The sequence below is a fragment of the Macaca mulatta genome, chromosome 6 (genome assembly GCF_049350105.2).
Source record: "Macaca mulatta isolate MMU2019108-1 chromosome 6, T2T-MMU8v2.0, whole genome shotgun sequence".
Classification (NCBI taxonomy): Eukaryota; Metazoa; Chordata; class Mammalia; order Primates; family Cercopithecidae; genus Macaca; species Macaca mulatta.
The window spans coordinates 86,825,826-86,842,271 of NC_133411.1; the positions used below are offsets into that span (position 1 = coordinate 86,825,826).

Sequence of the window (16,446 nt, forward strand, 5' to 3'; positions counted from 1 at the left end):
CAAATTTTACTTTTTCTCAATATCTTATCAGCAGTTTCCGATAGCCATTTTTAGGTTTTGGGTTTTTGGTTTTTTGGGGGGTTTTAAAAAAGATGTTAGCTCATGTCTTTTATTAGCTCATACGCAATTACTTGTCTTCTGGTTTGTTGAAGCAGTAATCAGACAACATTTGCCACAATAATGTCTGTCAAAGTAGCTTGCCATAAACACTCCAGCACCATCTGAATGGCACTCTCGACAAAGGTGACTAATTTTGCCATTCTCATCCACCTTGTAGTATTTCAGGACCGCCAGCTTCACCTGCTTTCTCTTGTGTTTATTATTCTTGGGAGTGGTGTAAGACTTCTTCCTTTTCTTAGCACCACCACAAAGTCTCAACCCAAGATAAAGGGTAGACTCCTTTTGAATGTTGTAGTCAGACAGAGTACGTCCATCTTCCAGTTGCTGGCCAGCAAGGATCTGTCTTTGCTGATTAGGAGGAATTCCTAGATTTTGGCCTTTACCTTTTCTGTTGTGTCTGAGGGTTCAACCTTGAGGGTGGTGGTCTTCCCCGGAAGGGATTTTACGAAATCTGCGTTTTGGTGGCAGCTCCACCACAGATGGCAGATGGGAAAAAAACAAACAAAAAAGGAAGAAGCAGTTTCAGATTTTTAACTGTTGTTAGGCAGAGTTAACAAACAAATAATTAACAGAGGAAAGATTCTCATGCTTGGGGACTTTGCAGCCACTTGCTAGGCTCTTAATAAACGTTCGGAGCATGAACAAGGATTAGGGAGGTAAAATTATGGACACCCTTTGTTCAGCATTTTCTTCCTGTATGTTATGATAAAGTATGGAGTGGATCTGGGTTCAGATATTTTTGCTACCACTTATCTTAGTCTTTGTTAACTCACAAATTTTAATGCTTAATCAAGAGAAAATGTGTTATACCAAAAAGTAGTTGAAGGATATGAGAATTACGTATATTGCACATGCTAGATAAACTTATGAATCCTAATTCAAGAGATTACTTGCTCACTCATATAGATGTTGCTCAGAATAATCTGAAGGTAGATATGCAGTAAAATATGCAATTTAAATATTAAATTGCTAATATAAATGTAGAATGGGGCTTCAGGTAGAGAAAACAAGTGAGTAAAACTTAGAATTTTAAATATAGCTTTGACTTTACCTCAGTTTTCCTTATATTTCTGGGACCAGCATTGTAGAGAACATCATATGTAATTTCCAGCTTTTAAATATCCACTTGAGTTTTAGTTTCTTCCTACATTCTTATGCTTCTAATGTTCAGACTATCCTATATGTCTACTAATTATAATATATAACATGTTTATATTATATACTTGCCACATCATAATACTTGCTCTCTATTTTTAAAATCTTATATTTTTCCCAGTCTAACTACTTTGTTATTATCCCTCAATATCTTGTCTGTGCTTTATTAAATTTTTTTTCCACCCCATAACTCAGCAATCCCTTTCCCGGTCATATACCCAAAGGAAATGAAACCACCACTTTGTAAAGATATCTGCACCCCCATGTCCATTGCAGCATTATTTACAGTAGCCAGGGTATGGAAACAACAAGTGTTTGTTGATAGATGAGTGAATAAATAAACTGTGGTACACAGATAAAATGGAATATTATTCAGTCCTAAAGAAGAATGAGAACTTGCCATTTTCCACAACATAGATGAGCCTGGAGGACATTATGCTAAGTAAAATAAGCCAGACACGGAAAGAAAAATAGTGCATGATCTCACTTATATCTGGAATTAAAAAATCAAATATAACAGAAATAGATGACAAAACAATGGCTACGGGGAGGAGGGACACAGAGGAAATGGGGAGATGTAGGTTAGAGGATACAGAACAGATATGTAAGATGAGCAAGTTGCCTCTTTTTCTGGCTGGAACCGTGGAAGGTGTGGAAGACAAGAAGGTTCCTGCTGTGCCAGAAACCCTTAAGAAAAAGCAAAGAAATTTTGCAGAGCTGAAGATCAAGTGCCTGAGAAAGACGTTTGACCAAAAGATGCTTCAAAAGGCAAGGAGGAAGCTTATCTATGAAAAAGCAAAGCACTGTCTCAAGGAATATAGGCAGATACACAGAACTGAAATTCGAATGGCAGGGATGGCAAGAAAAGCTGGCAACTTCTGTGTACCTGCAAAACCCAAATTGGCATTTGTCTTCAGGATCAGAGGTGTCAGTGGTGTGAGCCCAAAGGTCCAAAAGGTGTTGCAGCTTCTTCGCCTTCATCAAATCTTCATTGGAACCTTTGTGAAGCTCAACAGGCTTCAGTTAACATGCTGAGGATTGTAGAACCATATATTGCTTGGGGATACCCAAATCTGAAGTCAGTAATCTACAAGTGTGGTTATGGCAAAATCAATAAGAAGCGAATTGTTTTAACAGATAACACTTTGATTGCTCGATCTCTTGGTAAATACGGCATCATCTACATGGAAGATCTGATTCATGAGATCTATACTGTTGGAAAACACTTCAGAGAAGCAAATAACTTCCTGTGGGCCTTCAAATTATCTTATCCATGAGGTGGAATGGAGAAAAAGACCATCCATTTTTTATTTTATTTTATTCTATTTTATTTTATTTTATTTTTGAGACAAGAGTCTTGCTCTGTCATCTAGGCTGGAGTGCAGTGGCGTGATCTCAGCTCACTGCAACCTCCGCCTCCCATGTTCAATTGATTCTCCTGCCTCAGCCTCTGGAGTAACTGGGATTACAGGCATGTGCCACCACACCTGGCTAATTTTTTTTTGTATTTTTGTTAGAGACGGGGTTTCACCATGTTGGCCATGCTGGTCTCGAACTCCTCACCTCAAGTAATCTGCCTGCCTCAGCCTCCCAAAATTCTGGGATTACAGGTGTGAGCCACTGCACCTAGCTGAGAGACCACCCATTTTGTAGAAGGGAGAGATGCTGGCAGCAGGGAGGACCAGATCAACAGGCTTATTAGAAGAATGAACTAAGATGTCTACCATGATTATTTTTCTAAGTTGGTTGGTTAATAAACAGTACCTGCTCTCAAGTTAAAAAAAAAAAAAAAAAAAAAAAGATGAACAAGTCAAGATCTAATGTGTAACATGAGGACTCCAGATTGTACTGTATATAAGGGATTCATGTTAAATGAGATTTTAGCTGTTCTTGCCACACACAGAGAAAATAGATATGTGAGATGATGGATATGTTAATTTGCTTCATTATAGTAACCTTTTTACTATCTATCTATATCACATAACAGCATATGTGTATCTTAAATATATACAACAAAATTAATTTTAAAAATTTTATCCTATAAAAAACAATATTAATTTACATGTAAATACTGTTATTTTAGGATCTTGGAGTGAAAATATACTGGAGTATTTTCTGAGAAATAGCCAGATTACAGCAGAAGATGGCGCTGAAATCACCTGGTATCATGCAGCTAACCACAAGGCACAAATGAATGAGGCACTGAAAAGTAAGTTAGTACAGTTACTTGTAATTTACTTTGGATAATAGATTAATTCAACTCCTTTTTGATATCTAGGTATATTTTCAGATACTAGAGACAGGTGATCCAAGTGTAAGTTCCAGGCTGACATGAGTATTTTATTTATTTATTATTTAATTATTATTTATTCATTTTTAGAGATATAGTCTCTCTCTGTTGTCCAGGCCGGAATACAAAGGTGTAATCACAGCTCATTGCAGGCTCACACTCCTGGGCTCAGGCAATCTGTGAGCCACCACACCAGGCTGAACATTTTTATAAAGTGTTTCATTTTGTTTACAAAATGGACAAATTGCATAATGGAAGAATTTTCCTATTTTCCAGAAGCAATTTGCCTGTTATGTGTGATTCAAAACTCTCATATATTATTATATTTTCTTATATATCTAGTGATTTGAGTAAAGCTTTTAAGATCAGGACCATGTATCTTACATATTTTTATGTCTTTCGTCATGTATTAAGGAGAAACCCACTCAATATTTGTTCAGTGGATGGATGAAGCCATTGTATACCAATTTATAATTAATAAATAATTGGGCAATATTTATGCCTAAGCTAGAAATCAAGCCTTTGGTTTACTGATTCAACCTGTAATCATTGTATGTATATCCCTTCATTGTACAGATGAACATTATAGCAGTGTTTCTCAGCCTTTTCCTATAAAGTGCTCATGTTGGCTGCAGCCGGGAAGGAGAATGAAAGCATATCACCACAGGGCTGGGGCAGAGCTTGCAGTATGTGGTCCAACAGGAAATTACCTTGAAGTTCCATATTTTATTGTAAAAATGTATGCATTTTTGCATCCTAATCCATTATATATCTGAGCTTCTTTTATTGTCAAAACACTGTTTTAAGTTGTATTTTTCTCCTCAAAAGGAAGAACTTCGTCTTGTTTCATATTGAATCGTTAATGCCTAAAACAGTGCATAGCATATAATAACTACACAATGATTATTTAGTAAATGAATTTTGGCAAAATTGATGCCTCAGGAAATGGTTGATTAATGATTGCCAGGAACTGTAAGGAGTCAATGCTAATGAGTACAGAGTTTCTTTTTTGGATGATGAAATTTTTCTAGAATTAGAGAGTAGTGATAGTTGCATAACCTTCTGAATACACTAAATAAAAACCACTAAAGGGTTCACTTTAAAAGGGTGAATTTTATAGTATGTAAATTATGTCTCAGTTTTTAAAAATGAAAAAATGATAGGAAGAAATAAAACCATTATTCACAGACAATATGATTGTATATATAGGAAACAAGATTCTATAGGTAAATGATCATAATAAATAGGTGAACTTAGAAAATCTCAGGATGTGATCAGGGGCTGCTGGCTCATGCCTGTAATCCCAGCACTTTGGGAAGCCAAGGTGGGTGGATCATTTGACCCCAGGAGTTCAAGATCAACCTAGGCAACATAGTGAGACCCTGTCTTTACAAAAAATAGAAAAATTAGCCAGGCATGGTGGCATATACCTGTAGTCACAGCTACTCAAGAAGCTGAGGCAGGAGGATCGATTGAGCCCATGAGGTAGAGGCTGCAGTGAGCTGTGATCACGCCATTGCACTCGGCCTAGGTGACAGAGTGAGACCTTGTCTCAAAAAAAAAAAAAAAATCTCAGGATTCAAGGTCAAAATAGAAAATAAATTCTGTTTAACAACTGAAAATCCAGAAATACAACTTAAAAAAATTATACAATTTGTATAATAATAGTATATACAATTTATATAATAATAGTATATACAAAGCCCTTTTGCCGTCATAGCCTGGGGATGGTGAAAAGTTACTTCGGTCTGCTGAACAGGAGTTGATGAAGCAAGGCAAAGTCTGGCCATGGTCACAAGCTGGAGCTCCTGTGGGTGAGGCAACATATGCCTTGATATACAGACTTCCTCCTCTGGCTGTCCCTGTTATATGAGACTATTAGAGCCATGCAGTCTCCCATGCAGAAGTGTGCCCTCACTTTTAAAAGTGAGCTATGGATGGGAGAGTAGGGAGAGGGGCTGGGCGGTTTCTATATCTTCTGTGTCTCCATGCCAGGTCTCCCTCTCGTTAGGACTCTTAATATTAGTCTATCCAACTGCTTATTGGTGTTTCCACTTAGAGATCTCTCATGCGTCTCAAATTTACGTTATTTGAATTGAGATTCTTGACTATATTTACTAACCTGCACTTCCTATGATCTTTCCTGTCTCCAGAAATGGCACCACAATCTACTTAAATGTTTCAACCAGAAATCTAGGAGTCATTTATTCTCTCCTTTCTCTTTTTTTTTGAGACGGAGTCTTGCTCTGTCGCCCAGGCTGGAGTGCAGTGGCCTCATCTCAGCTGACTGCGAGCTCCGCCTCCCGGGTTTACGCCATTCTCCTGCCTCAGCCTCCTGAGTAGCTGGGACTACAGGCGCCCGCCACCACGCCCTGCTAATTTTTTTATTGTATTTTTTAGTAGAGACGGGGTTTCACCGTGTTAGCCAAGATGGTCTCGATCTCCTGACCTCGTAATCCGCCGGTCTCGGCCTCCCAAAGTGCTGGCATTACAGGCTTGAGCCACCGCGCCTGGCCTTTGCTCCTTTCTTTATTGTTGTATCTGATATAGCATCCAGTCATTATGATTCTATTCCAAAATACATTTTGAATTAGTCCACATCTCTCCATCTTTCTTATCATTATCCTAGAAGCCACCAGGATTTCTTGCTCGTACTGCTGTAGTTTCCCATCTTTCATGTAGGAGACCTTAGGAACATACTTTACATGGGCCCAGAGACTCCTCAACTTGCCCATTGACAAATTTTTTTTTTCTATCTATTGGAAATAATGGAATTAGCAAACTATTACTTTTTTTTTTTTTTTTTTTTTTTTTTGAGCCTCAATCTGTCGCCAGGCTGGAGTGCAGTGGCGCGCTCTAGGCTCACTGCAACCTCCGCCTCCTGGGTTCCAGCCATCGTCCTGCCTCAGCCTCCGAGTAGCTGGGACTACAGGCGTGTGCCACCATGCCCAGCTAATTTTTGTATTTTTAGTAGAGATGGGGTTTCACCATGTTGGCCAGGATGGTCTCCATCTCCGGATCTCGTGATCTGCCCGCCTTGGCCTCCCAAAGTGCTGGGATTAGACTATTACTCTTAAATGAAAAATTCCAAGCTTTCATGCCCCTTCATAACCACATTGATAAAGGAAACCTACAACCCCTTTCCCCAGCTTCATCCTGGGAAAATAATAAAAGACTAGATCATCTATTTTTCTGCAAATTCACTTGCCCTATTGTCCTTGCAGAGGTTTGGCCATAGGGTAAAAGTACAACTTCTCTGTATCTACCCTCCCCCTGGCGAGATAAGCCACACAAACATCAGGACTCAGTACTATTCACATGATTGAAGAATTCCACCTTTGGCAGAGGGCTGGAAGCTGTTTGGATAGTACCTGGACATTGCTTAGAATTGCATTTGATAGAGAATAAAAGGAGTATAAAACTCTTTGATTGGTCTTGGTGTTTTGGTGTTTATTTTTTTTGTTTGTTTGTTTAATGTTTGTAGAGTCTGGTCTCAAACTCCTGGCTTCAAGCAATCCTCCTGCCTTAGCCTCCCAAAGTGCTGGGATTACAGGTGTGAGCACCACACCCAGCCATTTTGTTATTTTATGCTTTGCCTCACTGTAATTAAAAGAGCCTAAATATGGTGTAGCTTAGAGAAGAGAGACATAGCAAACATCTATTGAGTTCTTACTGCATCACCAGTCCCCTTTTCTTTCTTCCTATAAGAACTTTTTTTTTTTTGAGACATCTCGCACTGTCCCCTGGGCTGGCTGGAGGGCAATGGTGCAATCTCAGCTTACTGCAACCTCTGCCTCCCAGATTCACACAATTCTTCTGCTTCAGCCTCCTAAGTAGCTGGGATTACAGGCTCACACCACTACACCCAGCTAATTTTTTTTTTTTTTTTTTTTTTTTTTTTGAGACGGAGTCTCGCTGTGTCTCCCAGGCTGGAGTGCAGTGGCGTGATCTCGGCTCACTGCAAGCTCTGCCTCCCGGGTTCACGCCATTCTCCGGCCTCAGCCTCCCAAGTAGCTGAGACTACAGGCGCCCGCCACCACGCCCGGCTAGTTTTTTGTATTTTTAGTAGAGACGGGGTTTCACCATGTTAGCCAGGATAGTCTCGATCTCCTGACCTCGTGATCCACCTGCCTCGGCCTCCCAAAGTGCTGGGATTACAGGCTTGAGCCACCGCGCCCGGCCTAATTTTTTGTATTTTTAGTAGAGACGAGGTTTCACTGTGTTGGCCAGGCTGGTCTCGAACTCCTGACCTCGTGATCCTCCTGTCTCAGCCTCCCAAGGTGCTGGGATTACAGGCGTGAGCCACCACATCCAGCCAAGAACTTTACTTTTATTAAGGTATCCATTTCTGCTCCATACAAGCATGTGGAAACTGATTTCATTTGTAGCTCCAGGGGTGGATTACCATAAGTTAATCAGCACTTGAAGTTTTCCTGATGATTCATATTGTCCCCATGGTGGGCAAGTGATCAAACTGGGCACAATAGACTCAAGTAAAGTAATTATATCTATAATTACGAAAGAAGTTTTATATCTTAAAATTGAAATATGTGAACATGAAAATATGTAGCCCCAGTGGTTATTGGTAGCTGTCTTAAAATCATGAGATGAAATTGCCTTACGACGAAGACAACACCAATGACAGTGAAGAAAAGAGACATGAAGATCACGATAATGTCACTGAGCTGCTGATTGTACCACACTTAAAGCTCACCTGACCCCTGGACTTTCAGTTATTTGAGATGATAAATCTGCTAGCTTGAATCTGAATTTCTCTTTATTTGCAGCCAGAAGCATCCAATAGATTTATGAGTCCATCCTAATGGGATAGATTATGTTCCCTGCTTCCACACTTGTCCCTGTCCAGTTTATTTTCCACCCAGCATCCAAAGTGGTATATTTAAACATAAATCAAGCCTCTTTATTGGTCCAAATGGTGTTCTGTTTAAAATCTTTAATATAATTGCTAGATGGAAACGTGTTTGGTTCTATTGCTCTGATTTCCAAGAGGAGAGGTTTTTTTCCCTAAAGGCTTTGACCTCTTGCCTCACTGTTTATTTCTGACACAGAGGTGGAGAGATTGTTTTGGTTTGTAGTTCTTGGCGGGGTGGAGCTAATCTATCAAATGCCCTAGGCCAAGCGAGGTAGCTCATGCCTGTAATCCCAGCACTTTAGGAGGCCCAGACCAGCCTGGCCAACATGGTGAAACCCCAACTCTACTAAAAATACAAATATTAGCTGGGCATGGTGGTGCACGCCTATAGTCCCAGCTACTTGGGAGGCTGAGGCGGAGAATCGCTTGAACCCAGGAAGCGGAGGTTGCAGTGAGCCAAGATCACACCACTGCACTCCAGCCTGGGTGACAGGGCGAGACTCCGTCTCAAAAAAAAAAAAAAGGGGGCTGGACAAGGGAGTGAGCTCTTCTCTTCCACAGGGAAATAGCCATCTGAATATTTGTATTTGTTACAACTTTGCTTCGAAGGGGCTATTCCAAGATTTGGACTAGAGGGTGACTGTGGCAGTTAGCAGGTAGCAGGTGCAGGCTCATTTAGCTCTCAACTAAGCTGTGTCCCCTGACCTAGCTTTAGAGGTAATACAAGTATACTTTGATCCCCGTCTACTTAACTTGGCTATTTTATTTCTCAAGATCCATTTGGAGACCAGGTGTTGTGGCTCCTGCCTGTAATCCCAGCACTTTGGCTCAAACCAGGAGTTTGAGACCAGCCTGGGCAACATGGAGAAACCCTGTCTCTACTAAAAATACAAAAATTAGCTGGACATGGTGGTGCATGCCTGTAATCCCAGCTACTCGGGAGACTGAGGCAGGAGAATCGTTTGAACCTGGGAGACAGAGGCTGCAGTGAGCTGAGACTGTGCCACTGCACTCCAGCCTGGCAACAGAGCGAGACTCTGTCTGGAAAAAAATAAAAAAATTAATAAGTCCATTTGGAGAAAGGGGTGCTATTTATTGGCACCTTCAAACCACCTCAATAACCTGAAGGCCCTGCATAGACTGGCCTGTGTCTCCAAGTCCACCTTCACGGTGTTTTCACATTCCTAGAAATTCCCACACTGGCCTCACAGCAGTGCCTCACGTGGCTACACTCCCTCCTCCTTGGGCTGTCATACACATTCTTTCCTGGAAAGCTCTTTTCCCCACACTCTGCCTTGCTAACCCCTTAAGCTGATTCTTTGGTATCGACTGAATTGTCACTTCCTCAAAAAGACTTTTCCTGACTCCAGAATCAAAATTCAGGAAGCACCTTCCTATGTGGCCTTTTGTGACTGGCTTCTTTCAATTAGTATGTTTTCAAAGTTCGGCTGTTTTCTAGTGTGTATCAGTTCTTTATTCATTTTTATGGCTGAATCATTTTTTTGTGTGTGGATATACCACATTTTGTGTATCCATTCATCAACTGATAGACATTGGTTGTTTCACTTTTTTGCTACTATGATTACTGCTGCTATAAACATTTCACATACAGGTGTTTTTGTGGACATGTGTTTTCAGTTGTCTTGCTTATATGTCGAGGAGTAGAATTGCTGGATCATATGGTAACTATATGTTTAGCTTTTTAAAGAACTGCCAGACTCTTCCAAAGTGCCTGCTTCTTTTTACATTCCTCCCAGCAGTGTAGATAAGGGTTCTAGTTTCTCCACATCTTTGCCAACACTTGTTATTGTACATTTTAAAAACATTATAGCCAGCTCTGTGTATGTGAGTTGGTGTCTCATTGTGGTGTAGATTTACATCCCCTAGAGACTAATGCTGGTGAGCATCTCTTTGTGTGCTTTTTGGAAATTGGCTCATATTTGCAGCTGAGTAGCTTTCTTAGCCTGTTCCCTGCCTGTAGAAATTTGGGAGCCCACAGACCTCTTTTCATTTTAAACTGTCTCTGTCCTTTTGTGTCCAAGTAGATATATCTTCCTTAAAAATATAGTGGACATTTAATATATTAAATTTAATCAGAAGCCACACCCCCAAGTCTCTTTGAGGTAGACCTCTCTCTACTTTGGTATGCAAGTTAAGGTACTGAGGGCAACACCCTTAAGATTCCAGAAGATTCCATATCTAGCTATGTGGCTACATGAGGCACCTTCTTTCTGAGGGCTTAATAAAGGGTCGTATGGTTGTACCCTTGGCTTGATATTGACACTGAGGCCATATTTTACTGGTGGTGCTATGGTTTGAATGTTTGTTCCATCCAAAACTCATGTTGAAATTTTTTGGTTTTTTTAGAGATAAGGTCTCACTCTGTCACCCAGGCCGTAGTGCAGTGACACAATCACAGCTCACTACAGCCTTGACCTCTTAGGCTTAAGCGATTCTCCTTCCTCAGCCTTCCACGTAGCTGGGACTACAGGCCTGTGCCACCAGCATGCCTGGCTAATTTTTTTTTTTTTTTTTTTTTTTTTAGTAGAGATGAGGTCTCACTATGTTACCTAGGCTGATCTTGAACTGGCTAATTTTTTTTTTTTTTCAGTGGAGATGAGGTCTCACTATGTTGCCCAGGCTGGTCTTGAACTCCTATGCTCAAGTGATCCTCCTGCCTCTGCCTCCCAAAGTGCTGGGATTACAGGAGTGAGCCACCACTCTGGCTTCATGTTGAAATTCAATTGCCAGTGTAACACTCCTGGGAGGTGATTAGGCCATGAGGGGTTCACCTTCATGGGTGGGTTTAATGCCATAATAAAAGGACTTTGGAAAGTGGGTCTTCTCTCCCTCTGCCTTCCACCAGGTGAAAATGCAGTGAGAAGGCCTCTTTAAGTATCAGCACTTTGATATTGGATTTCCCAGTCTCCAGAATGGTGAGCCAATAAATGTCTGTTTATTATAAATTACTCAGTCTGTTATTCTGTCATCACAGTATAACACAGACTAAGACAGGCAACACCCTAGATTTAACTTTTGGCCCAAGACTGTCTCTTACTTTGAGAATCTCTTGCCAGCTGGAAAGGACAGGAATAAGAAACAGTTTTATTTTTGAATTCAGGAAGTCCTGAGTTGGAAATATTTTGTCTATATGCTGCTGAAAATCTGAAACATTAATTATGTAGCTTAGCTCTTTCTTCTCATTGTTTATCGTGAGTGGTTAAAAGAAGCCAGTTGCCACTTTTTACCATTTCCCCTGGAAACCTCGTCAGCCAAATACACAGATTTACTGGGTATCCTCTCCGTCTTCCACCAGTTGCTGCAGTGACAGTGTTGCCAGAAGTTTTACCACTATGGAAAACAATAAAACGAGCTTATTGTTCTCAAGCTTCCAATAAGAATTTCTGCACTGCTCTTCCAACTTCCATGAACAGTTCCCTCCTTGCCTTTCTTAGCCTCCACCAGGTCACAAAGCCAGTGCCACATGTTTCAGGTTTTTGATATGGCAACACTCCACTTCCAGGTACCTATTGCTTTTTATCTATTGCTGTGTAATAGAATACCCAAAAATGAGTGACTTAAAATAGCAGTAGTGTGTTTTTTCCTCATGATTTTGTGGGTCAGCTGTGTGGTTCTTCTGTTGCATGTAGTACGGGCTGAGGACGTTCATATAGCTGCACTCATCTGGGAGCTCAGCTGGGCCTGGAAATTCTAAAATGACCTCACTCATACGTCAGTGGCCTTAATGCTCTGTCAGATAGGAAGTCTTAGTTCTCCTCCATGTGGCTTCTGTCTCTCTACGTGGTCTATCAGTCTTCAGTAATCTTGCCTAAATGTCTTCACATGGTGGCTGGATTTCAAGAGTAAGGAAGCTGAAGGTGCCAGCTGTTTTAAAGGCTAAGCCTAGAACTGACAGTTTTATTTCCACTACTTTCTGTTGATCAAAGCAGGTCACAAGTGGTGCCGATCACAATCCCAAAAGACACAATCCCAAATGCCATATCCCAAGTGTTGAAATACTGAAAGATCAAAATCCATAGTCTAAAATCCCTAATGTCTAATTGAATGCCCAAACCATAACAATATATTTAAAATTAGGTGCAATCAAGGCTTCTAAGAGTGAATTTCAAGTTGTTACCAGTAGAGTTTGTCTTTTTCATTCAGCCTGATGCCTTTGACAGAGAACTCAGATGAGTGGATTGGCCATGTGAGATGGCAATGACAAAAACTTCAGCTTAAAATGCCTTATGGATCTGCATTGGCATTCATTCCAGCTGATGAAATTCCAGGAGTTTTTAGTAAATTAAAGCTGCATTAGCATGAAGAAGAAGCCAGAGAAATTACTGACTGGTTTGAAAATAATGACATGCATGGTCAGATAAGAAGACACGCCATGAGGTTGCTGTTTGACCATCAGTATTGTTTCTACCAAATTTGTGTTATGCATGTAAGTGCATGTGAAATGGATTTCCACGTACCCAAAACAGCATAGAAACATGGCACAGAAGATGGGAAATTTTAATAGGGAATACTCATGCAGGTGCATATCAAATCATAGAAGAAGTTCAGAAAAAACAGTGCCACATAGAAAATGAATCTGAATGTATTCTCCAAGGAGACTCATGCCCTAGAAGAAAAAATGTGGCTGGTTGTGGTGGCTCTCACCTGTAATCCTAGCACTTTGAGAGGCCAAGGTGAGAGAATCATTTGAGTCCAGGAGTTTGAGACCAGCCTGAGCAACACAGTGAGACCTCGTCTCTACTAAAAATTTTAAAAAATTAGCAGGGTGTGGTGGTGCATGCCTGTAGTCCTGGCTACTCAGGAGGCTGAGGCAGGAGGATCCCTGGAGTCCAGGAGTTTGAGGTTGCAACAGAGCGAGACTGTGTCTCAAAAAAAAAAAAAGAAGAAGAAGAAAAAAGAAAGAAAAGAAAGAAGAAAGCAACTATTCATTGCAGTGCAAGTTGGCCACCTCTTATGGAGTACACTTGTGCGATTACCTATCATCTATCCCACTTTTTTTATGTGTCGAAGTTTCTTTTTCGTTTTTGTCCACTAGTAGTTATCTTTTTTTAAAAATTTTTTTGAAATAGGAGTCTTGCTCTGTTGGCCAGGCTGGAGTGCAGTGGCATGATCTCAGCTCACTGCAACCTCCACCTCCTGGGTTCAAGTGATTCTTCTGCCTCAGCCTCCCGAGTAGCTGGGATTACAGGTGCACACCATCACGCCTGGCTAAATTTTGAGTTTTTAGTAGATACGGGATTTCTCCATGTTGGCCAGGTTGGTCTCGAACTCTTGACCTCAGGTGATCTGCCTGCCTTGGCCTCCCAAACTGCTAGGATTACAGGCGTGAGCCACCATGCCTGGCTATTTCCACTACTTTAAATTGTCAACATTATTTTTTATAATTCACTATGCTACATATTTCATCTTTGTGTTGTTTTTGGTATTGGAGGTATAGATTGTATAAAGACTTTTAGAGTGTTCTAATTTGTTTTATGCATTTTTTTTTCAAATTCGACTCCACAGAGGTGCGTTTTCACAACATTGACTTTGTGGGTAACCATTGTGCTTATTGATAAAAATGTTGAAACTTTCACAATAAATGAAGAGATATCCATTTGTACATCTGCATTTGTGAAAGATAAAATTTCTCAAGCTCACAGTTCTTTGGGTGACTACATGTGTGATGGCAACCCATCACAGTTTTTGACTGATGTTGTCAAGAGACTTAGGTTATTCATCAAGTTATTTCAGATGACTGCAGTTATTTAAGCTATTTCATTATGACTACAGTTCATTTGCTCATAACTGTTATATCTCTGCAACTGATTAATATACCTGGATGTTTATGCTTACAAAAATGTGTGGTTTTTTGCCTATTTTATTGTGTAAAGTGACCTCTGAAGTATTCTGCCATGTTTTCATAGGTTTCTCAAATAAATGCCCTTTTAAAAATGAACAGAATGGGCACAGTGGTTCATGCCTGTAATCCCAGCACTTGAGGAGGCCAAAGCAAGATTACTTGAGCCCACGAGTTCAAGACCAGCTTGGGCAACATAGTGAGACCCTTTCTCTACAACAGATTTTTTAAAAAAATCAGCTGGGCATGGTGGCACACACCTGTAGTCCTAGCTACTCAGGAGGCTGAGGCAGGAGGATTCCCTAAGCTCAGGAGGTCAAAGCTTTGGTGAAGTACTATGCTGCTACTGTATCAGCCTGGATGACAGGGTAAGACCCTGTCTCTAAAAAAAAAAAAAAAAGGAAAAGAAACTTAAAAAAATGTAAGTAAATGTATTTTAGAGAGTTTTTAAAATTATTTTTTCCAATATTTTCAGGATTTTGATCTTTCGGGATTGTGATTTTGGGGATTTTAGACTTTAGGGATTTTGATCTTCTGGGATTTCAAAATTCGAGATTATGTTATTTTGGGAATTATGGCCGCAACCCACCAGAGACCAGCCCAGCTGAGGAGGCAGGGAAGAAGTTGATGGGGAGAGCAGTGTGCACGTACGGGAGGAGTTGTTGGCAGCCATCTTGGAGGCAGTCTGTCACAGCCGGCTGAACATACTTACACCGTGTCTGCTGAAGCTCATTACCTGTTCAAAGGATGTCTGCCTTTAAGCAGTAACTAAACTGTAAGTCAAAGAAGTGAATTTTTAATGTGGACTTTAAAACATGAGCAATGAATATCCATAATTTCTAATTGGAGGACTGAGGAGATAAAAGTACGATTTTTATTCCCAGAAAACTTCAGCAAACACTTATTAAGCCTTCCATTTTGTATGCACTTTGCTAGGTATTAGAAAGAAATTCAAGAGTATGTCAACAGCTTACGATCTGTGTGACTTAGGGAAAGTCATTTAACTTCTTGGCATCTGTTTGCTAATCTAAAAAATAAGGACCACGGGTTCGGGCCTTGTATACTGCCTGGCATGGGATCATTGCTCACTGAGTGTTACTTTTCTTTCCTTTTTTTTATCTTCCTCAAAAGGATACTGAACATGGCGGCTCCTGTAGTTCTGTGCCCTGTTTTCTTAGCATTAACTGAAGTTCTTTTATTTGGACAGGTACTGCTCACATGATAGAGGCTGATGTCCTTCTTCCAAGTGATGGATCAGAACACAGCCAGCCAATTATGGCCCATCCCCCTGAAACAAACAGTGATAATACTCTACAGGAGTGGCTGACTGAAGTTACGAAAAGCAATAAAGGCATCAAGCTGGATTTCAAAAGGTATTTGTATAAACATATTCAATTTTCTGGGAAAAAATGAATAGCTGTGCCTGACTACCTATTTTTTTTTTTTATGTTATCCAAACTGAAAATGGGATTGTAGACTCTATTTCAGGACTGAACCTAAATGAACCTAAGACCCACTGAGTTATTTACTAAAATTGCTTTTTGGAGACTCTTAAAGGCTAAAGTTAGATTAATTTTTATAAAGGAATTTATCATAAGTGACCATTGTGACAACAGAAAGCTAAGTTAAAAATGTTACGTTTGTTAGAAAGTAACCCAGGAGAGAGAGAGCTGGGAGAAATTCATTGAGCTAGTTAATGCATACCCTATTTGATTTGTATTATTACATTTGTAAAGGGAATTATTTAGAATTCTCCAATAACCAAAGTGTTCCTTAAAAATAATACTTGGAGGCAGCCAGGCGCGGTGGCTTAAGCCTGTAATTCCAGCACTTTGAGAGACTGACGTGGGCGGATCACCTGAGGTCAGGAGTTCGAGACCAGCCTGACCAAAATGATGAAATCCCACCTCTACTAAAAATACAAAAATTAGCCAGGCATGGTGGTGGGTGCCTGTAATCACAGCTACTGGGGAGACTGAGGCAGGAGAATTGCTTGAACCTGGGAGGCAGAGATTGCAGTGAGCCGAGATTGCACCATTGAATTCCAGCCTGGGCGACAAGAGCAAAACTCCCTCTCAAATGATAATAATAGTAGTAATAATAATAATAATATTTGGAGGCATTAATACTGAAGAGCAAGAGTAAGTT

The 16,446-nt window shown here is 40.4% G+C and overlaps 1 protein-coding gene and 2 pseudogenes across 5 annotated transcripts in view; 2 read left to right on the top strand and 1 right to left on the bottom strand.

Moving 5' to 3' along the window:
* FAM151B (family with sequence similarity 151 member B) overlaps positions 1-16,446 on the top strand; it is a 48,664-nt gene that overhangs the window by 9,431 nt on the left and 22,787 nt on the right. For 4 of the 5 annotated variants that reach the window (NM_001194307.2, XM_078004305.1, XM_078004306.1 and 1 more), the window contains 2 exon segments: positions 3,359-3,484; positions 15,506-15,671. In NM_001194307.2, coding sequence (NP_001181236.1) covers positions 3,359-3,484; positions 15,506-15,671 — 292 coding nt within the window. 5 annotated transcript variants of the gene reach the window in all.
* LOC144341350 (ubiquitin-ribosomal protein eS31 fusion protein pseudogene) lies at positions 128-1,709 on the bottom strand (annotated as a pseudogene).
* Positions 1,924-3,103, top strand: LOC144341462 (large ribosomal subunit protein uL30-like; annotated as a pseudogene).